At 46.3% G+C, this 24,140-nt stretch overlaps 1 protein-coding gene across 1 annotated transcript in view; it reads right to left on the bottom strand.

Moving 5' to 3' along the window:
• The window catches only part of SLC44A4 (solute carrier family 44 member 4), a 145,095-nt gene that overhangs the window by 54,700 nt on the left and 66,255 nt on the right, over positions 1 to 24,140 (bottom strand). The window contains exons 2-4 of the mRNA XM_063938139.1: positions 18,725 to 18,773; positions 18,030 to 18,103; positions 5,419 to 5,497 (exon numbers count right to left, since the gene is read on the bottom strand). Coding sequence (XP_063794209.1) covers positions 5,419 to 5,497; positions 18,030 to 18,103; positions 18,725 to 18,773 — 202 coding nt within the window. The remainder of the gene's footprint in view (positions 1 to 5,418; positions 5,498 to 18,029; positions 18,104 to 18,724; positions 18,774 to 24,140) is intronic.

Here is a 24,140-nt window from a genome sequence, read left to right as displayed (position 1 = left end):
GAATCCACCATCACAGGTTCCTGTGTACTTTCTGGAGGCAATTGCTGGCAAATGTCTCCACGGAGGAATTGATTATAATTCATTTTGATGAACATCTTCTCCACATTTTGTGGAAGTAACCTCGTACGCCGATCGCTGACAAGGTGACCAGCTGCACTAAACACTCTTTCGGAGTACACACTGGAGGGGGGGCAACTTAGGTAAAATAAAGCCAGTTTGTGCAAGAGCCTCCAAATTGCCTCTTTTTCCTACCAGTATATGTGCAGACTGTCTGACGTGCCTGCTTGGATGCTGTCACTCATATAATCCTCCACCATTCTTTCAATGGTGACAGAATCATATGCAGTGACAGTAGACAACATGTCAGTAATCGTTGGCAGGTCCTTCAGTCCGGACCAGATGTCAGTTTTCGCTCCTGACTGCCCTGCATCCCCGCCAGCGGGTGGTTTTGGAAATCTGATACTTTTCCTGGCAGCTCCAGTGACGGTAGAAAATGAAGGAGGAGCTGTTGGCAGGTCACGTTCCACTTGACTTGACAAGTGTCTCACCAGCAGGTCTTTGAACATCTGCAGACTTGTGTCTGCCGGAAAGAGAGAGATACAACGTAGGCTTTAAACCTAGGATCGAGCACGGTGGCCAAAATGTAGTGCTCTGATTTCAACAGATTGACCACCCGTGAATCCTGGTTAAGCGAATGAAGGGCTCCATCCACAAGTCCCACATGCCTAGCTCCATTTTAGCTCCTCCTGCAATCTCTCCAGCTGCTTTTGCAAAAGCCTGATGAGGGGAATGACCTGACTCAGGCTGGCAGTGTCTGAACTGATTTCACGTGTGGCAAGTTCAAAGAACCTTGCACAACACTGAAATCATTCTCCACTGCGCTCGAAACAGGTGCATTCCCCCTCCTTTGCCTATATCGTAGGCAGATGTATAGGCTTGAATGGCCTTTTGCTGCTCCTCCATCCTCTGAAGCATATAGAGGGTTGAATTCCACCTCGTTACCACCTCTTGCTTCAGCTGATGGTGGGGCATGTTCAGGAGTGTTTGCTGGTGCTCCAGTCTTCGGCACGCGGTGGCTGAATGTCGAAAGTGGCCCGCAATTCTTCGGGCCACCGACAGCATCTCTTGCACGCCCCTGTCGTTTTTTACAAAATTCTGCACCACCAAATTCATTGTATGTGCAAAACATGGGACGTGCTGAAATTTTCTCACATGTAATGCACGCACAATATTGGTGGCGTTGTCCGATATCACAAATCCCCAGGAGAGTCCAATTGGGGTAAGCCATTCTGCGATGATGTTCCTCAGTTTCCGTAAGAGGTTGTCAGCTGTGTGCCTCTTACGGAAAGCGGTGATACAAAGCGTAGCCTGCCTAGGAACGAGTTGGCATTTGCGAGATGCTGCTACTGGTGCCGCCGCTGCTGTTGTTGCTGCGGGAGGCAATACATCTACCCAGTGGGCTGTCACAGTCATATAGTCCTTAGTCTGCCCTGCTCCACTTGTCCACATGTCCGTGGTTAAGTGGACATTGGGTACAACTGCATTTTTTAGGACACTGGTGACTCTTTTTCTGACGTCTGTGTACATTCTCTGTATCGCCTGCCTAGAGAAGTGGAACCTAGATGGCATTTGGTACCGGGGACACACTACCTCAAGAAATTCTCTAAGTCCCTGTAAACTAACGGCGGATACCGGACGCACGTCTAACACCAACACAGCTGCCAAGGCCTGAGTTATCCGCTTTGCAACAGGATGACTGCTGTGATATTTCATCTTCCTCGCAAAGGACTGTTGGACAGTCAGTTGCTTACTGGAAGTAGTACAAGTGGTCTTCCGACTTCCCCTCTGGGATGATGATCGACTCCCAGCAGCAACAACAGCAGAGCCAGGAGCAGTAGGCGTTACAATCAAGGATCCATCGGAGGAATCCCAGTCAGGAGAGGACTCGTCAGACTTGCCAGTGACATGGCCTGCAGGACTATTGGCTTTCCTGTCTAAGGAGGAAATTGACACTGAGGGAGTTTGTGGTGTGGTTTGCAGGAGCTTGGGTACAAGAGGAAGAAGGGATTTAGTTGTCAGTGGACTGCTTCCGCTGTCACCCAAAGTTTTTGAACTTGTCAATGACTTCTGATGAATGCGCTCCAGGAGACATATAAGGGAGGATGTTCCTAGGTGGTTAACGTCCTTACCCCTACTTATTACAGCTTGACAAAGGCAACACACGGCTTGACACCAGTTGTCCGCATTTCTGTTGAAATAATTCCACACCGAAGAGGTGATTTTTTTTGGTATTTTGACCAGGCATGTCAATGGCCTTATTCATCCCACGGACAACAGGTGTCTCCCTGGGTGCCTGACTAAACAAACCACCTCTCCATCAGATTCCTCCTTGTCAATTTCCTCCTCAGCGCCAGCAACACCCATATCCTCATCCTGGTGTACTTCAACAGTGACATCTTCAATTTCAATATCAGGAACTGGACTGTGGGTGCTCCTTCCAGCACTTGCAGGAGGCGTGCAAATGGTGGAAGGAGCCACCTCTTCCCGTTCAGTGTTGGGAAGGTCAGGCATCGCAACCGACACAATTGGACTCTCCTTGGGGATTTGTGATTTAGAAGAACGCACAGTTCTTTGCTGTGCTTTTGCCATCTTAACGCTTTTCATTTTTCTAGGAGGATGAGTGCTTCCATCCTCATGTGAAGCTGAACCACTAGCCATGAACATAGGCCAGGGCCTCAGCCGTCCCTTGCCACTCAGTGTTGTAAATATTGGCATATTGGCAAGTTTACGCCTCTCCTCAGACGCTTTTAATTTAGATTTTTGGGCCATTTTACTGAACTTTTGTTTTTTGGATTTTACATGCTCTCTAGTATGACATTGGGCATCGGCCTTGGCAGACGACGTTGATGGCATTGAATCGTCTCTGCCATGACTAGTGGCAGCAGCTTCAGCACTAGGTGGAAGTGGATCTTGATCTTTCCCTATTTTACCCTCCACATTTTTGTTCTCCATTTTTTAATGTGTGGAATTATATGCCCGTAATATTGGGGGTAATTCCAAGTTGATCGCAGCAGGAAATTTTTTAGCAGTTGGGCAAAACCATGTGCACTGCAGGGGGGCAGATATAACATTTGCAGAGAGAGTTAGATTTGGGTGGGTTATTTTGTTTCTGTGCAGGGTAAATACTGGCTGTTTTACTTTTACACTGCAATTTAGATTGCAGATTTAACTCACCACACCCAAATCTATCTTTCTCTGCACATGTTATATCTGCCTCCCCTGCAGTGCACATGGTTTTGCCCAACTGCTAAAAAATTTCCTGCTGCGATCAACTTGGAATTACCCCCATTATTATATCAATAGCAATGGCCTACTGTACTGTACAACTATATACTGGTGGTCACCAAAATGCTGCACTGTACTACTATATACTGCTCACAACAATGCAGCACAGATATGGATACTAGAAGTGACACAGAGCTGCAAGATACAGCAATGGCCTACTGTACTGTACTACTATACACTGGTGGTCACCAATATGCTGCACTGTACTACTATATACTGCTCACAACAATGCAGCACAGATATGGATACTAGAAGTGACACAGAGCTGCAAGATACAGCAATGGCCTACTGTACTGTACTACTATACACTGGTGGTCACCAAAATGCTGCACTGTACTACTATATACTGCTCACAACAATGCAGCACAGATATGGATACTAGAAGTGACACAGAGCTGCAATATACAGCAATGGCCTACTGTACTGTACTACTATATACTGGTTGTTACCAAAATGCTGCACTGTACTACTATATACTGGTCACAACAATGCAGCACAGATATGGATACTAGAAGTGACACAAAGCTGCAAGATACAGCAATGGCCTACGGTACTGTACTACTATATACTGGTGGTCACCAAAATGCTGCACTGTACTACTATATACTGCTCACAACAATGCAGCACAGATATGGATACTAGAAGTGACACAGAGCTGCAATATACAGCAATGGCCTACTGTACTGTACTACTATATACTGGTGGTCACCAAAATGCTGCACTGTACTAATATATACTGCTCACAACAATGCAGCACAGATATGGATACTAGAAGTGACACAGAGCTGCAAGATACAGCAATGGCCTACTGTACTGTACTACTATATACTGGCGGTCACCAAAATGCTGCACTGTACTACTATATACTGCTCACAACAATGCAGCACAGATATGGATACTAGAAGTGACACAGAGCTGCAAGATACAGCAATGGCCTACTGTACTGTACTGTACTACTATATACTGGTGGTCACCAAAATGCTGCACTGTACTACTATATACTGCTCACAACAATGCAGCACAGATATGGATACTAGAAGTGACACAGAGCTGCAAGATACAGCAATGGCCTACGGTACTGTACTACTATATACTGGTGGTCACCAAAATGCTGCACTGTACTACTATATACTGCTCACAACAATGCAGCACAGATATGGATACTAGAAGTGACACAGAGCTGCAATATACAGCAATGGCCTACTGTACTGTACTACTATATACTGGTGGTCACCAAAATGCTGCACTGTCCTACTATATACTGCTCACAACAATGCAGCAGATATTGAGCACTGATCAGGATACTAGAACTGAGTCTGACACGGAGCTGCAAGATACAGCAATGGCCTACTGTACTGTACTACTATAATATACTGGTGGTCACCACAATGCAGCACACTGAGCACAGATATTGAGCTTTTCAGGCAGAGAACGTAGCCATGTCCTCTCCGCTCAATCTACAATGCACGAGTGAAAATGGCGGCGGCGCGCGGTTCTTTATATGGAACACGAATCTCGCGAGAATCCGACAGCGGGATGATGACGTTCGGCCTCGTTTGGGTTAACCGAGCAAGGCGGGAAGATCCGAGGCTGCCTCGGACCCGTGTAAAACACGTGAAGTTCAGGGGGGGGGGGGGGGGCGGATCTTGACGAACCGAACCCGCTCATCTCTAGTTATGTTATTAATAATTGGGAGTAATGAAGGGAGGAAGAGTTGTTGGGATATGGCATAATAAATGGTAGAAGGGAGTTTGAGAGTTGGTGACATGTTGGTGGAAAACAAGAGGGATAGAGAGAGAGAGCAGCATGTGAAGGGGATAGGAATGGACGAGATGAAGTGGAGGTGGTAGTTGGGCACAATGTAGTGACAAGTTGAGTTGCTTGGATTGGACATTATAAATAGCAGAAGAGTTGGTGACATGAAGGTGGAGAAGGATTGAGAGCAGAAGGGGGGATAGCCGACATAAATGGAAACCTACAGAGTCAGGAAGAAGGTGAGGAGAGCAGAAGTTGCAGGTGTAAAGAAAGTAACTAGAGCTAAGACGATTAGTAAAAGGGATACGGGAATCTCACCTGTTTTCCCCGACACCACAATACATTCCAGTGGAATTGCGAGGGTAAATCACCTGGCGAGGATCACCGTAGAGCCAGGCTGGAGAGTTAGAAGAACAACACAAGCCTCATTCATGGAACCCATCAGAGAAATGCAGACATATTGCACAGTAAGCTACATACTACAGTAGGCTGGCTAATATCCTCAGCACTTCTATCTTGTTTTAGAACAGGGGTGGCCAACCAGTCAGTGACAAAGAGCCAAGAAATCTTGTTAGGCACATCAAAGAGCCGACTTCGAGACGAAGGCGCACTTGCAAAAATGGGGTGTGACCTTGTGCCTGCTAGGCCACGCCCCTGGTATAAAATACAATGAAAAAGCCACTTCTACATCAAATAATTGAGAAAGCCAGATCCGCATAAAATATATTGAAAAGTCCGATTCACATAATACACTTCAGTTCCCCCATGTGTCACGCCAGCCAGTACCCGCCTGTGTCACTCCAGCCAGCACCCTCCTGTGTCACTCCAGCCAGCACCCTCCTGTGTCACTCCAGCCAGCTCCCCTGTGTGTATTTGGCTCCCTCAGTTCTCAGTCTACGTAGTGCTGCTGCATGTCTGGCTGGAGTGCAGCGGTTTACAGATCTCTTGTGGTCACATGACTTTGAGTGTTGGGAGCCACATTTGAATGAAGAAAGAGCCGCATGTGGCTCAAGAGCCACGTGTTGGCCACCACTGTTTTAGAATATTATACCTCTGCTTTTCACTATGAGGTTTCTGTGCCTCTTTCTGAATTTCCCTTAATGTCAAGGACTTTGACATGTGAGCAACTATTCTGCTACTTTCTGCAAAAATGCTCAGCACTAGGTCTGCATAATCTATGGTAAAGACCATACGGTAAAGAGTAACACAATGAGATATTTCAGTGTTATTCACAATCAACACACACAAAATCAGCTGCAACTTCTTACACGCACGGATTGCTTTTCACATGTTGAATTTGCACAAAATAATAAATGTGAACACTGCAATATCCTTTGGTTCTAGAATGACCTGTAAAAGAAATGGGCCAACTAAAGAGGTAACAATCTCAAAGCCAAGGCAACCGCTGGCACATCTAGGGCATCTTGCTGGGCATAACACAAGCCATGTTACTGGCATGTTATAGTTTGCTAAGCATATTACTTTGCATGTTACATTGTATTTATTTATAATTTGGCGTATTACAGATGTGTCCTCATACCAGAACATCTTCACACCATACAGTGTAGGCTGCCTGGCGAGACTGAGATGCTCTGAGATGAGTAGTGTACCAGTTCTTTCTTCGAATGTTGCGTCTTAGTCCCATCACAGGCGCAGTGATAAACTGTCCTTAGTGTACTAGAAACACTTGGCTGTGACTTCAACTGCACTGAGATTGGTATAACCCATGTACAAGGTCTCAGATGAAGCACGGAACTTGGAGTGAGATGAGGCCACGGCCACTGCATCGAAACCCTTTCACAAAGATTCAGAATCGGGGGGAGATGTATCAAGCCTTGGAGGAAGATAAAGTATGGAAGTTGCTCAAAGCAACCAATCAGGTTCTAACTGTCCTTTATCTAGCACATTCTTTGAATTGACAGTTAAAAGCTGATTGGTTACTTTGGGCAAATTCTCTACTTTATCTCTCTCCAAGGCTTGAAACATCTCCCTTTCACACAAATGTACAAATGTCGCGACTCCCAGTGATCTGTGTATGCTAGCAGTGCGGCTTTGTCACTTCCAGTTTTATATCTGCAAATAAGACGCACATTCTGAGCAAAAAAGACGCCCGGGATCTGGCGCACCGAGAGGGGCTATCTGCCGCCACTGAAGTTTAAGGACACATCTGTACATCATGTTGGGAACATTACTTGTGCTGTGTGTATGGTGGCTGTGTATTATAGGAATGGAGTGGTTACTCTTACATTTTTTTGTGGCTTGTTTTTCAAAAAGAACCAATTCCCTTCAACCTCACCTGAATATTTGCCTCATCCTCCCCAAATCTGTGCTCTTCTCAAAATTTGCCATTTCCCAACTTTAGTGTCTTCCACATTGACTAACAATGCATATCCTTGGCTCTCCATGTAATTAGCATCCCACATGGAATGCAGTTAATATACCGGCTGTCGGGATCCCGGCATTCAAAATGCAGATGGACAAAATACCGACCGCAGCCCGGTATTCTCAGTCTGGTGGTGGGTCCATGCCACCACCGGAGTGGAAATATAACCTGTGGCGAGTACCCACATACTAGGAAGAAATAATATTTAGAACATGCTTGCCGATATTCTGGCTGACCAGTGCAGGAGGGGGAAGCCAGGTTGGCGCAGGGAGGAGCGTGGCGGGGCTCGATGATGCTGCATGGGGACAGATCCAGGGCGTGGCCACGTGATTGCGCCACCTGCAACTCAATGCCGAGCTTACTGGCAGTGAGAGGCAGGGGGCGGGGCCACAGTGATGCGATTCAACGCGAATCGCGTTACCTGACACTCCCGGACCACACACTTCAGAAAGCAGCAGTGGGTGGGGGGGCTGCGCCCGGGAGCACCATCAGATTTTCAGGAGCCTCTCGCCCATTCTTCAGACATGGGAATAGGTTCAAAACCAGAAAAAAAGTGGAGAGACAACTTAACCAGCGCTTCTTTGTAGATTCACTTAGTTCTAATTTGTCATCAGGTTTGTTGGAACGGTGATCAGACAGTTCATTGACAGCGCACACAAGTGTTTAAGGGGATCCCGGCACTTCCCCACAAGAGCACCGCGTTGCTGCCACCAGGGTCACACTTTGCTGGATCTGGCTGAAGCGCCTCCTCACCGACGCGTTTCTACCCCTAACTGGGGTCTTTTTCAAGGTGTAAGAAAAGGTTCTCTCTCATATCCATGCATCCTCTGCACTTGCCTTTCCTGTCATCCTCTCTCAGTCTGAATACCAAGGCTCTGCAATAACTGCACATAGTACATTTACTTGGAGAGCGCTCTGGTAAAACTGGTCCTAACATAAGCAGAACCAGAGGCCATGTAGCAGATGTTGCTCTGTGTGATGCCCTGTAGTCATGCGGAGAACATGATTTCACCTTCATTTTCCACATTCCAGGTGTAAAGTGGCGGTGTAACTGCTCTCTGCAACTCTTTCCTATGATGTTGCATAACTTGGTTTGGGGGACAGGTTATAGAGTATATAGCACAAGGCGTAATTTTACTAAACCAGAAACAGCATCGTTTATTTCACTGCACAAATGCAGGACGGGTTCACTTATACAATGCAACATGGGACCAGCTATGGTATGTCATGATATAGGACAGTATACGGACACTAGTGAATAACAAACAGAACAAGACATGGAAAGCCGTATAACAAACATCTACATAAAAACAGAGCGCCTTACTGGACCTTACTATAGTACAGAATCAGTGCCACGGAGACAGAGCGCCTTACTATGGAGCAGAATCAGAGCCACAGAGACATAGCGCCTTACTGGACATTACTATAGTGCAGAATTAGTGCCACGGAGACAGAGCGCCTTACTATGGAGCAGAATCAGAGCCACAGAGACATAGCGCCTTACTGGACATTACTATAGTGCAGAATTAGTGCCACGGAGACAGAGCGCCTTACTATGGAGCAGAATCAGAGCCACAGAGACATAGCGCCTTACTGGACATTACTATAGTGCAGAATTAGTGCCACGGAGACAGAGCGCCTTATTGGACCACACCATAGCGCAGAATCAGTTCCACAGAGACAGAGCGCCTTATTGGACCTCACCATAGCGCAGAATCCGTGCCACAAAGACAGAGCTCCTTACTGGACCTTACTATAGTACAGAATCAGTGCCACAGAGACAGAGAGCCTTATTTGACCTCACCATAGCGCAGAATCAGTGCCACAGAGACAGAGCGCCTTATTGGACCTCACCATAGCGCAGAATCAGTGCCACAGAGACAGAGCGCCTTATTGGACCTCACCATAGCGCAGAATCCGTGCCACAGAGACAGAGCTCCTTACTGGACCTTACTATAGCACAGAATCTGTGCCACAGAGACAGAGCTCCTTACTGGACCTTACTATAGCACAGAATCAGTGCCACAGAGACAGAGCTCCTTACTGGACCTTACTATAGCACAGAATCCGTGCCACAGAGACAGAGCTCCTTACTGGACCTTACTATAGCACAGAATCAGTGCCACAGAGACAGAGCGCCTTACTGGGCCACACCATAGCACAGAATCAGAGCTACAGAGACAGCGCTCCTTACTGGACCTTACTATGGAGCAGAATCAGAGCCACAGAGACATAGCGTCTTATTGGGCCACACCATAGCACAGAATCGGTGCCACAGAGACAGCGCTCCTTACTGGACCTTACTATGGAGCAGAATCAGAGCCACAGAGACATAGCGTCTTATTGGGCCACACCACAGCACAGAATCAAAGCCACAGCGCCTTACTAGACCTTACTATAGCACAGAATCCGTGCCACAGAGACAGAGCTCCTTACTATGGAGCAGAATCGGTGCCACAGAGACATAGCGCCTTATTGGGCCACATCATAGCACAGAATCAGAGCCACAGAGACATAGCACCTTACTGGACCTTACTATAGCACAGAATCAGAGTCACATAGACAGAGCTCCTTACTGGACCTTACTATAGTACAGAATCAGTGCCACAGAGACACAGCTCCTTACTATGGAGCAGAATCAGTGCCACAGAGACACAGCTCCTTACTATGGAGCAGAATCAGAGCCACAGAGACATAGCACCTTACTGGACCTTACTATAGTGCAGAATTAGTGCCACAGAGACACAGCTCCTTACTATGGAGCAGAATCAGAGCCACAGAGACATAGCACCTTACTGGACCTTACTATAGCACAGAATCAGTGCCACAGAGACACAGCTCCTAACTATGGAGCAGAATCAGAGCCACAGAGACATAGCACCTTACTGGACATTACTATAGTGCAGAATTAGTGCCACGGAGACAGAGCGCCTTATTGGACCACACCATAGCGCAGAATCAGTGCTACAGAGACAGAGCGCCTTATTGGACCTTACTATAGTACAGAATCAGTGCCATAGAGACAGAGCACCTTATTGGACCTCACCATAGCGCAGAATCAGTGCCACAGAGACAGAGAGCCTTATTGGACCTCACCATAGCGCAGAATCAGTGCCACAGAGACAGAGCGCCTTATTGGACCTCACCATAGCGCAGAATCCGTGCCACAGAGACAGAGCTCCTTACTGGACCTTACTATAGCACAGAATCTGTGCCACAGAGACAGAGCTCCTTACTGGACCTTACTATAGCACAGAATCCGTGCCACAGAGACAGAGCTCCTTACTGGACCTTACTATAGCACAGAATCAGTGCCACAGAGACAGAGCGCCTTACTGGGCCACACCATAGCACAGAATCAGAGCTACAGAGACAGCGCTCCTTACTGGACCTTATTATAGAGCAGAATCAGAGCCACAGACACATAGCGTCTTATTGGGCAACACCATAGCACAGAATCAGTGCCACAGAGACAGAGCGCCTTACTGGACCACACCATAGTGCAGAATCAGTGCCACAGAGACAGCACTCCTTACTGGACCTTACTATGGAGCAGAATCAGAGCCACAGAGACATAGCGTCTTATTGGGCCACACCATAGCACAGAATCGGTGCCACAGAGACAGCGCTCCTTACTGGACCTTACTATGGAGCAGAATCAGAGCCACAGAGACATAGCGTCTTATTGGGCCACACCACAGCACAGAATCAAAGCCACAGCGCCTTACTAGACCTTACTATAGCACAGAATCCGTGCCACAGAGACAGAGCTCCTTACTATGGAGCAGAATCGGTGCCACAGAGACATAGCGCCTTATTGGGCCACATCATAGCACAGAATCAGAGCCACAGAGACATAGCACCTTACTGGACCTTACTATAGCACAGAATCAGAGTCACATAGACAGAGCTCCTTACTGGACCTTACTATAGTACAGAATCAGTGCCACAGAGACACAGCTCCTTACTATGGAGCAGAATCAGTGCCACAGAGACATAGCACCTTACTGGACCTTACTATAGTGCAGAATTAGTGCCACAGAGACACAGCTCCTTACTATGGAGCAGAATCAGAGCCACAGAGACATAGCGCCTTACTGGACCTTACTATAGCACAGAATCAGTGCCACAGAGACACAGCTCCTTACTATGGAGCAGAATCAGAGCCACAGAGACATAGCACCTTACTGGACCTTACTATAGCACAGAATCAGTGCCACAGAGACAGAGCTCCTTACTATGGAGCAGAATCAGAGCCACAGAGACATAGCACCTTACTGGACATTACTATAGTGCAGAATTAGTGCCACAGAGACAGAGCGCCTTATTGGACCACACCATAGCACAGAATCAGTGCCACAGAGACAGAGCGCCTTACTGGGCCACACCATAGCACAGAATCAGAGCTACAGAGACAGCGCTCCTTACTGGACCTTATTATAGAGCAGAATCAGAGCCACAGACACATAGCGTCTTATTGGGCAACACCATAGCACAGAATCAGTGCCACAGAGACAGAGCGCCTTACTGGACCACACCATAGTGCAGAATCAGTGCCACAGAGACAGCACTCCTTACTGGACCTTACTATGGAGCAGAATCAGAGCCACAGAGACATAGCGTCTTATTGGGCCACACCATAGCACAGAATCGGTGCCACAGAGACAGCGCTCCTTACTGGACCTTACTATGGAGCAGAATCAGAGCCACAGAGACATAGCGTCTTATTGGGCCACACCACAGCACAGAATCAAAGCCACAGCGCCTTACTAGACCTTACTATAGCACAGAATCCGTGCCACAGAGACAGAGCTCCTTACTATGGCGCAGAATCGGTGCCACAGAGACATAGCGCCTTATTGGGCCACATCATAGCACAGAATCAGAGCCACAGAGACATAGCACCTTACTGGACCTTACTATAGCACAGAATCAGAGTCACATAGACAGAGCTCCTTACTGGACCTTACTATAGTACAGAATCAGTGCCACAGAGACACAGCTCCTTACTATGGAGCAGAATCAGTGCCACAGAGACATAGCACCTTACTGGACCTTACTATAGTGCAGAATTAGTGCCACAGAGACACAGCTCCTTACTATGGAGCAGAATCAGAGCCACAGAGACATAGCGCCTTACTGGACCTTACTATAGCACAGAATCAGTGCCACAGAGACACAGCTCCTTACTATGGAGCAGAATCAGAGCCACAGAGACATAGCACCTTACTGGACCTTACTATAGCACAGAATCAGTTCCACAGAGACACAGCTCCTTACTATGGAGCAGAATCAGAGCCACAAAGACATAGCACCTTACTGGACCTTACTATAGCACAGAATCAGTGCCACAGAGACAGAGCTCCTTACTATGGAGCAGAATCAGAGCCACAGAGACATAGCACCTTACTGGACATTACTATAGTGCAGAATTAGTGCCACAGAGACAGAGCGCCTTATTGGACCACACCATAGCGCAGAATCAGTGCCACAGAGACAGAGCGCCTTATTGGACCTTACTATAGTACAGAATCAGTGCCATAGAGACAGAGCACCTTATTGGACCTCACCATAGCGCAGAATCAGTGCCACAGAGACAGAGAGCCTTATTGGACCTCACCATAGCGCAGAATCAGTGCCACAGAGACAGAGCGCCTTATTGGACCTCACCATAGCGCAGAATCCGTGCCACAGAGACAGAGCTCCTTACTGGACCTTACTATAGCACAGAATCTGTGCCACAGAGACAGAGCTCCTTACTGGACCTTACTATAGCACAGAATCAGTGCCACAGAGACAGAGCTCCTTACTGGACCTTACTATAGCACAGAATCCGTGCCACAGAGACAGAGCTCCTTACTGGACCTTACTATAGCACAGAATCAGTGCCACAGAGACAGAGCGCCTTACTGGGCCACACCATAGCACAGAATCAGAGCTACAGAGACAGCGCTCCTTACTGGACCTTATTATGGAGCAGAATCAGAGCCACAGACACATAGCATCTTATTGGCCCACACCATAGCACAGAATCAGTGCCACAGAGACAGAGCGCCTTACTGGACCACACCATAGTGCAGAATCAGTGCCACAGAGACAGCGCTCCTTACTGGACCTTACTATGGAGCAGAATCAGAGCCACAGAGACATAGCGTCTTATTGGGCCACACCACAGCACAGAATCAAAGCCACAGCGCCTTACTGGACCTTACTATAGCACAGAATCCGTGCCACAGAGACAGAGCTCCTTACTATGGAGCAGAATCGGTGCCACAGAGACATAGCGCCTTATTGGGCCATAGCACAGAATCAGGGCCACAGAGACAGAGCGCCTTACTGGGCCACACCATAGCACAGAATCAGAGCCACAGAGACATAGCACCTTACTGGACCTTACTATAGCACAGAATCAGAGTCCCATAGACAGAGCTCCTTACTGGACCTTACTATAATGAAGAATTAGTGCCACAGAGACAAAGCGCCTTACTGGAGCACACCACAGCGCAGAATCAGAGCCACAGAGACAGAGCTCCTTACTAGACCTTATTATGGAGCAGAATAAGAGCCACAGAGACATAGCGTCTTATTGGGCCACACCATAGCACAGAATCAGAGCTCTACTATAGAGCAGAATCAGAGTCACAGAGACATAGCACCTTTTGGGCCACACCACAGCACAGAATCAGAGCCACAGAGACATAGCTTCTTACTGGGATACACCATAGCACAGAATCAGAGCCACAGAGACATAGCTTCTTACTGGGATACACCATAGCACAGAATCAGAGCCACAGAGACTGAGCTCCTTACTGGACCATACTATAGCGCAGAATCAGTGCCACAGAGACAGAGCGCCTTACTGGACCATACTATAGCACAGAAACAGTGCCATCGAGACAGAGCTCCTTACTGGGCCACACCATAGCACAGAACCATAAAGACAGAGCTCCTCACTGGACTGCACCATAGGGCAGAATCAGTACCACACAGACAGAGCTCCTTACTGGACTTTACCATAGCACAGAATCAGTGCCACAGAGACAGAGTCCCTCACTGGACCTTACTATAAGCCATAATACACACAAATTGCAGCATGTATGTAGAAGAACATTGTATATGGATGGTGTAGGGAACCTGGTAACACCGCTGCCCGCTCCCTCAGAACAGAGCCTTAGGTGCACCCATAGTAACGTTACCATGAGACCATGTACAGTATACACCATAATCATAAAGTACTATGCACTAATGCACCTTAGCCTGAGTTCTTTATACACAGTTATGTTAACATCATAATAATTATTTCTGAATGATAGAACTGCCTGGATAAATGTGTTATGAGACATAAGGCACATATTGTTACTCTGTGAAAGAGCCCCCAGTACTGCCGGACCCCATAGCTGTCACAGACTTACAGGGCAATAGATAAGATCTCTGCTGTAGTGTTTGGTTGTCCTCTTGTCCTAAACTACCTTATATGACTGAGATTTGCAACCAGTGGATGGCACACTGAGATAATGGGGATAACTGCAATACCAGCAGAACCCAGCAGGTGGTGATGCAGCGCACTCACTCTTCCATTGACTACTCAGTAGAGTGAGATCTATGGAGCAAATGTATTAACCTGGAGAAGGCATTAGGAAGTGATAAACCAGTGATAAATGCAAGGTGTTAAATGCAACAGCCAATCAGCTCCTAACTGTTAATTTACATATTGGAGCGGATTGGCTGGTGCCTTTATCACCTTGCACATATCACTAGTTTATCACTTCCTTATGCCTTCTCCAGGTTAACACATCTGCCCCTATGTATCATGAGCCCCAGGTTTTGGAGTCCCCCATTTGTCAGATGGTGCAGAGAGTGCGAGCCCCAGGAAAACAGCGGAGATGACAGATAAAAGAGATACGGGATCTATGTATCAAAAATGCAATAATTTTCATATTTTTTATTGTCCGTTATCGGGTCTTTTTCGTGTTTTTTATCAGGGGGGTTTTCGACATATGTATATATAATTTTTTTTTTATTGAAAATGTGATTGCAATAAAAGCCCAAAAATGTGATAATTATCACTCTATTTTTCGGTCGTTTTATCGCATTTCGAAAAAATGAAATGAATTGCGCATGCTCTGTTCCAGAGCCGGACATGTACAGCGAGTTCCTTGGCGGCGTTCAGCACATACCTGACCTACAGCAGAAAAGAATAGCTAGTTTACTATGGGATCCGGAAAGTGTTCACAGCGCTTCACTTTTTCCACATTTTGTTATGTTACAGCTTTATTCCAAACTGGAATAAATTAATTTTTTCCCTCAAAATTCTACACACAATACCCCATAATGACAACGTGAAAAAAGTGTTTTTGAGATTTTTGCAAATTTATTAAAAATAAAAAACTAAGAAATCACAACCGCCAGTCACACAACTACATCCCATATTGACTGCATCCCGTTGCTGGTGTTACTTTGCCAGGGCCGCAACTAGGGGGGGCTAGGGGGGGCACGTGCCCCGGGTGCTGGGATGTAGGGGCCGAATTACTGCCTTGCCCCGGGTGACAGAAATCCTAGTTTCGGCTCTGACTCTGCATTCTCATGCACACGAGGAAACCCCTGTGTAGTGTGTGCAGGTAACGGATAGACTGGAATACTACCTGCACAGTGATAATGTCAGGCTGCTGGAAGTCACCACTCAGTGCATGCAGATAAACTTATCTCTGGTGATAAGGGTGACAGATCTCTGTCAGCCATCTTTACAACAGATACATATCCATTTGCAGAGAGCTTTACTGCGTAGCAATGCACTATAATAAATGATAAGGCTGAACAGTGACTACTGGTTATATAGCAGCATACACTGCATGAGGGAATGGGCATACAGCATTTACACCTGGGGACAGCGGCAGATGTGGCCCCGTCTTTTGAACTTTTATGGAAACACACAGCACCATTTCCCTTGTTCTGGGTTCAGGTCTAGTGTCTGCCCTACTGCATTATTCTATACAACACACGCAGCAATTCTTCCACCCCCTGCTAACAAAAACTGGTTCCACTAATGACACCCCTTTGGGGTCTCTCCAGATACGCTAAGTTTTTATTAACTTGATATATGTTTTTATCCATAAGATATGTATGATAAGAATAATTTTCTCTCCGCACAGTCCTTCTTCAGATGACTTCACTACATAGTTCTGTGTGATTGCTGTTCACCACACGGATTATACAGATAAGCGTATGTATATTTGTCTCTGGTACGAGCATATTTACTTTACCTATGTTGTGTTTGTGACGTCACTGAATGGATTGAAGAAACTACAACCAGTAGGCACCTCTCTTCCAATTTTCACAGTATATATATATATATATATATTTATATATTTTTTTTTTTTTTTTACATACATACTGTACATTTACATATATATACACTAGCAAAGGAATCCAGATCACCTCAGCCTAGCCACAGCTCTTCCTAGCCCCACCCATAGGCACACGCAGGGGGGGGTTCCGGTTGCTCAGAAACCCCCCTCCTCTCATGCCCAATGGTAGCAGCTTTTTCTACCAAGCTTGCTGTGTGTGTGGATCTGAGTCCTCAATCAGTGCACTGGACCAGAGAGTAGCTTCCAGGAAGAAGAGACAGGAGCCTTACTATGTGATGGGAGAATGTGTGCTTAGAAAGTGTAGTACTGGTTCTATTATGCTTGTGTATTTTTTTTTTATTATGGTATGTGTAACCTTTTTCTGACCACTTAGTTATAGTATTTAAATATGTTTACTACACCTATATTAGAGACCAATCAATAGTGTTAAATATTTACACAGTATTCCATACAGTATCCAGTGTATAAAAAGACCATTGTTTACATTAATAGCCAGGGTTGTTACTAGGCTCTTCTGCTGCTCCCCCAGAGTCCTGCACTTGCTCCAATGTTCCGCAGAATGAGAAATTGTGAATTGCATTTGGAAACCCCCCTCTAGAAATCCTGCGTTTGCCACTGCCACCCCACCCGCTCTCTGTCCACCATTCTGCTCCATCCCACCCCCCACCCTCCCCTGTTCACCCCGTTTCCTTCCTCCCACTGCTGCGTGTTTACCTGTTCCCGGCAGGTCGTCCACCTCGCCATCTACGCTCTCTGCTATTGCTTTAGCAGTGGGAGCCGCTAGAGATCACCCTAATTTCCCTATTGTCCTTTCCCCATATGTTCTTACTTGCAGTCTCTGACTTTTGCTTTATTATGTTCCAGACATTATATCACTCTTACTGTACCACATTTTATGTGTTGCTGTTTAATAAAAAGAAATTATACAAAAAAAAAAAAATCCTGCCTTAGAATAGCCCTGAGAAAAGACCCAAGGGATACTATCGCTTTCTTCCCTTGCTAATAATATAATGCGGAGCAGGAGACTATGGAGTAGAAAGTATAGAACTGTCGGCAGTAGGAAAGCTCATAGCCGACAGAAAACTGTACAGTGTATACGTCACAGTACAGGTACAGTATATAAGAGTCGGTGTACGGAAGCAGGAGCAGTAGTGGGGTGAGAACACGTGTATTATTCTTACCCAGTATTCCAACCACCATATAGCCGAGAAGAAACACCATAAACAGGATACAGCAGATGATGTCCGTGCAGCTCCTAGGGGGAGGAACAGTTACCAATGGCAGATAGACATTATATTAAATGTATAATGGAGGAATTATAAAGGAAAAAACCTTTGTAGAAAAAAAAAAGTAGTAATTCAATTCACAAATAATACTTATTGGATGTATCCGAAATCAAGCTGGAAGGATGGGGGTAGTGTTTGTTTTCACTAGACCCAAAATGGCAAGTTACAGAGAATGAGTGATTCCTATCAGATACAAGAGAGGTGCATTCCATTCCAGAGATTTTATGTTGTCAAGTATTGTTCATTCTCGCATGCTGCACCTGTCACAATCCATGCAGTTTCTCTTTCCTGCCTGTGGTGTCGCTCTCTGCTCTGGTGCTTCTAGCACACTCTGTATCTCAGATACAGGCCAGAGTGTGCTAGAAGCACCACAGCAGAGAGTGATACTCCAGGAAGGAAAGAGGATCTGCATGGGTTGTGACAGGTGCAGGGTGCTAGAACACTTTTACATCATTCAAGTCTTATATTATTTGGCCTGTTGAAACAGTGTGTATTTGGTGTTACAGCATATATAAATTAGTCCATACAGTAGACCTGTCTGACGGGTGTAACATGGCTGGTAGGGCAGATGGCACAACCAGCTCACTCACCGAGATTTGATGGGACCTTTGAATTTCGGGTCATATTTGGCGGGTTCTCCTATGGGTAAAAGAGAGAGGCATTAGCAGGCTTGTAACACACATGAGGCACAGGGGAACTTTAGTTAGTATACATGGTAGGAACACAGTATATAGTGGCACAGAATCAGATTTAAAAAAAAAAATCCTGGAAGACATTATTTTTTTTTTTTGCAACCATTTATTGTCTTTCAATACAACTAAGGGCTATAGAGGAAAAGGCATAGGGGAGGGTAAGGGACGGGTACGAGCTGTAAAACACATGACATGTGAAATGAATATATATCACCGTGCTTATTGCTTAGCCCACATGTCCCATGATGCCTCGAGTGTGTATATGTGTGAGCAGACTGTAGGCAGAATAATTTGCCATCACCTTAATGCAGCGAATGTCTCTTGCTCAGCTTGACCCCCTATGCCTCACTTATGCTGCAGACGATAAGACTTCTTACCGAGACGTGATTTACTAACATCCTATATACTCCCCTAACGCTGCATTAAATGTGACTGTCCCATTATAGCTTCATCAGCTACAAACATCAGGATATATCTGGTACTGGCAACATAACAGCTACATTAGGAAAAAAACATCTCCTTGAATACTTAATTGTATACTAATCATACCGGTATTTGTTTATAAGTACCGTCTTATTCTACAGCGGTTCCTTACTGCATGATCCACTTTTCCGCTAGATACAGTAAAATTATATTTGTTTATTATTACTTTATACTTGCTGAGCGTTTCCCCTTTCACTATAAGTGTTGTCATTTTGAATTTTATTTCCCGTTTGAATTTGGACATTTAATGCGTCTTTCTACTTATAGACTCTGGATACCTACTAGCGCTGCACCCCGTAACCTCAGTTTATAAGTAAATCCCCTTTTTTCTAAAGCTGATGCTTACAGACACCCAGTCACCTATTATATTTTACCAGAGCCGGCCCTAACCAATATGATGCCCTAGGCAAGATTTTGGCTGGTGCCCCCTAGCACCAACGCTGGTTCCGCCTCTGACCTTGTACCCCCTATATTTTAAATAGGAAAAGTTTGCACATTTGGCGCACAGCCCAAAAAGAGGTGTGTTTTTGCTGGCAAGGGGCATGGCCACACAATAACCCCAATTCCAATTACGCCACACAGTACTGCAACTTTATTCACATATGATCATGCGATAGTGTCCATAATTCATATTACATCCCACAGTAGCATCACTTTACCTTATAAACGTTACTCCTCACAGTAGAGCCCCTTATTCACATTACATCACACTGAATTGCTCCTTATTCACATTACACCACACCATATTGTTCTTTATTCACATTAGACGACACAGTAGTGCCCTTTCTATACGCAACGCCACATAGTAGAGCACCTTATACACATAATGCCACACATTAGTAATGCATTTACACACATTCCACACAGTAATGCCCCTTACACATATGACATACATTATTAATGTCCTTATAAACATAATGCGCCTTACATATTATGCCAACCTTTATTAATGCCCTTTTACACATAATGTCCCTTAAACATATGCCGCACATTATTAATGCCCTTATACACATAATGACACACACAGTGCCCCCTACACATTTGCTGCACATTATTAGTGCCCCTATACACATAATGACACACATACAATAGTACCTTGTTACACATATGCCGCACATTATTAATGCCCTTATACACATAATGACACACATAGTGCCTCTTACACATATGTTGCACAATATTAATGCATTTTTACATGACACACATAATGCTGCTTACACATATTCCGAACACTACTGCACAACCAACCCACTCACATGCACACAGCACTCACACTGCCACTAACACTGTGACCTCTGCCTCTGCTTGGATACAGATGTGTCCTCATAAATATTGCATCAATGCTAACATCGGGCACTTTTTTTTAATGAAAATGCATCTTATTTGCATTGCTATGTGGCTAGGATGCACAAGCAGCTTCTGCTGATTAAAATGATATGCAGCATGCCTATATACTGTGTGAGGCTGTATCTGCATATGAAATGCTACACACAGAATATAGGCATGCTGCATATCATTTTAATCATCAGAAGCTGCTGATGCCCCTAGGCATATCAAATGCCCTAGGCAATTGCCTAGTTTGCCTATGCCTATGGCCGGCTCTGTATTTTACTGTACCTTTGTTTTATATTAGAAGTGTGGACCCAGTCCCAAGTGCTGGGTTACCTTTCTCATATGTGAGCAGAGAGCTAGAGTAGAGGACAGCATGTGGCCCTGACCTATAATCAGGAGGGGGGGGAGGGCTTTCATATAGTATCAGTGTAGCCTATGAAAGGCCTTCTCAGCATCAAGTGGTATTACACAAAGCGACACGTGACAGAGGCCAATTAGAAGGACATAAGGGATATAGGGCCTAATTCAGACCTGATCGCAGCAGCAAAATTTTTCTCTAATGGGCAAAACCATGTGCACTGCAGGTGGGGGTGGGGCAGATGTAACATGTGCAGAGAAAGTTAGATTTGAGTGGGGTGTGTTCAAACTGAAATCTAAATTGCAGTGTAAGAATAAAGCAGCCAGTATTTACCCTGCACAGAAACAATATAACCCACCCAAATCTAACTCTCTCTGCACATGTTATATCTGCCCCCCCCCCCCCCCCCCCACTTGCATTGCACATGGGGCCTAATTCAGACCTGATCGCTCGCTAGGGGCTTTTTGCACTGTTGCGAACAGATAGTCGCCGCCCATAGGGGAGTGTATTTTTGCCTTGCAAATGTGCGATCGCATGTAGGGGGTCATTCCGAGTTGTTCGCTCGTTGCCGATTTTTGCTATGCTGCGATTTAGTTGCAAATTGCGCATGCGCATGGTACGCAGGGCGCATGCGCTAAGTTATTTAACACAAAACTTAGCAGTTTTGCTGTGGCTTCTGCGGCGCTTTTCAGTCGCTCTGCTGTTCGGTAAATGATTGACAGGAAAGGGGCGTTTCTGGGCGGCAACTCAGCGTTTTCCCGGTGTTTGCTAAAAAACGCGGGAGTGTCTGGAGAAACGGGGGAGTGGCTGGCCGAACGCAGGGCGTGTTTGTGACGTCAAACCGGGAACTAAACGGACTGAGCTGATTGCAATCTAGGAGTAGATCTGGAGCTACTCAGAAACTGCAAGGAATTATTTAGTAGCAGTTCTGCTAATCTTTCGTTCGCTATTCTGCTAAGCTAAGATTCACTCCCAGAGGGCGGCGGCCTAGCGTGTGCAATGCTGCTAAAAGCAGCTAGCGAGCGAACAACTCGGAATCACCCCCGTGTAGCAGAGCTGTACAAACAGATCTTGTGCAGTCCCTGCACAGCCCAGGACTAACTCAGCCGCTGCGATCACATCAGCATATCCGGGACCAGAATTGCGCTATAAACCCTCCCTGCAAACACTTGGGAACGCCTGCGTTTTTCCAACCACTCCCTGAAAACGGTCAGTTACCAACCACAAACGCCCTCTTCCTGTCAATCTCCTTGTGAGCGGCCGTGTAAATGGATTCTTCGCACAAACCCATCGCTGAGTGGCGATCAGCTTTGTACCCGTACGACGCGCCTGCGCATTGCAGTGCATACGCATGTGCAGTTCTGACCTGATCGCAGCACTGCAAAAACCGCTAGCGAGCGATCAGGTCGGAATTACCCCCCTGGTTTTGCCCAACTGCTAACAAATTTACAGCAGCGATCAGGTCTGAATTAGGGGGGTAATTCCAAGTTGATCGCAGCAGGAATTTTGTTAGCAGTTGGGCAAAACCATGTGCACTGCAGGGGAGGCAGATATAACATGTGCAGAAAGAGTTAAATTTGGGTGGGTTATTTTGTTTCTGTGCAAGGTAAATACTGGCTGCTTTATTTTTACACTGCAAATTAGATTGCAGATTGAACACACCCCACCCAAATCTAACTCTCTCTGCACATGTTATATCTGCCTCCCCTGCACTGCACATGGTTCTGCCCAACTGCTAACAAAATTCCTGCTGCGATCAACTTGGAATTACCCCCTAGGCCCATAGTTTTGCCCATTAGAGAAAGATTTTGCTGCTGTGATCAGGTCTGAATTAGGCCCATAAGCAAATTTCAGGAACTTTGCTCAGCTCCAGAATGTTACCTGTTTGGTCTTCTACAATATTTCATGAAGAGCAATTCCTGTGCATAAGAAGAACTGGGGAAGACATAAGATTTGGGCAGATTACCCAATGGGGAGAGTTTCAATAAGGTTACAGTAATTAAGCTTAGGGTGTGTTGATTGACTCTGGGTATATTTAAGGATTTCAGAAAGGAATCTTATCTGTTCTGCAGTGGGACGACCTGTTTGCTCATTGTTACAGAGAGTATACATTATACAGTCTGCTTAATGGGGGTCATTCCGATCATCTTTCCTGACATGCGGGGGGACGCCCAGCACAGGGCTAGTCCGCCCTGCATGTCAGTCCGGCATCCCCCGCAGAAGTGCAAAGGCATCGCACAGCGGCGATGCCTTTGCACTTCAAGAGTAGCTCCCGGCCAGCGCAGCTTTAGCATGCTGGCCGGGAGCTACTCATTGCTCCCTGGCCCGCAGCGGCTGCGTGTGATGTCACGCAGCTGCTGCGGCCCGCCCCCCATTCGGGTCCGACCGCTCCCACGAAACTGTGGCCAAACGCCGCCGTTACGTCCCCTCCCGCCCAGCGATCGCCTCTGCGCCTCTGCCTGTCAATCAGGCAGAGGCGATCTCAGCCCTGCTACGGCCTTTGGCCGTCTGGTATGCGCCAGCGCACTACGGTGCCGGCGCATGCGCAGTAGGGACCCCTTCGCTCGGCTGTGACAAAAAGCAGCGAGCAAAGGGGTCAGAATGACCCCCAATATTCAGCAAAGAAATACATATAGGTTATTGTAGTGGGGTCAGTGCTTTATTCCTGCTTTGCTATAGGCTGCGGAGATTTGGCATGACTGTGTTTAGATCTGTCACCCAGCATCCTCCCAGGTTTGTTACTTCTAAAATATTTCTGCTTCATAGCAACAAGAACTCTGCGGACATGAAACATTACCGGGGACTTTAGTTATTGCCCAACTTACAGCAGAGGCCTTTGTGTTTGCTTTATTTTGTGGATTGTTTCCTGTAAGTCTCCGGTGCTGCATTTTTCTTATTATTGTATTGGGGTCATTCTGAGTTGATCGCTAGCTGCATTCGTTCGCTGTGCAGTGATGAGGCAAAAAAAAAAAAAACAGCACTTCTGCGCATGCGGCGCAATGCGCACACGCAACGTACTATTACAACAAATGATGTAGTTTTACACAGGGTCTAGCGAAGCTTTTCAGTCGCACTGGTGGCCACAGAGTGATTGACAGGAAGTGGGCGACTTTCTGGGTGACAACTGACCGTTTTCAGGGA

Source organism: Pseudophryne corroboree, chromosome 8, assembly GCF_028390025.1.
Source record: "Pseudophryne corroboree isolate aPseCor3 chromosome 8, aPseCor3.hap2, whole genome shotgun sequence".
In the NCBI taxonomy this organism is placed as follows: Eukaryota; Metazoa; Chordata; class Amphibia; order Anura; family Myobatrachidae; genus Pseudophryne; species Pseudophryne corroboree.
Note: the sequence above shows the minus strand (reverse complement) of the source record. Positions and strands in the feature narration are given on the sequence as shown.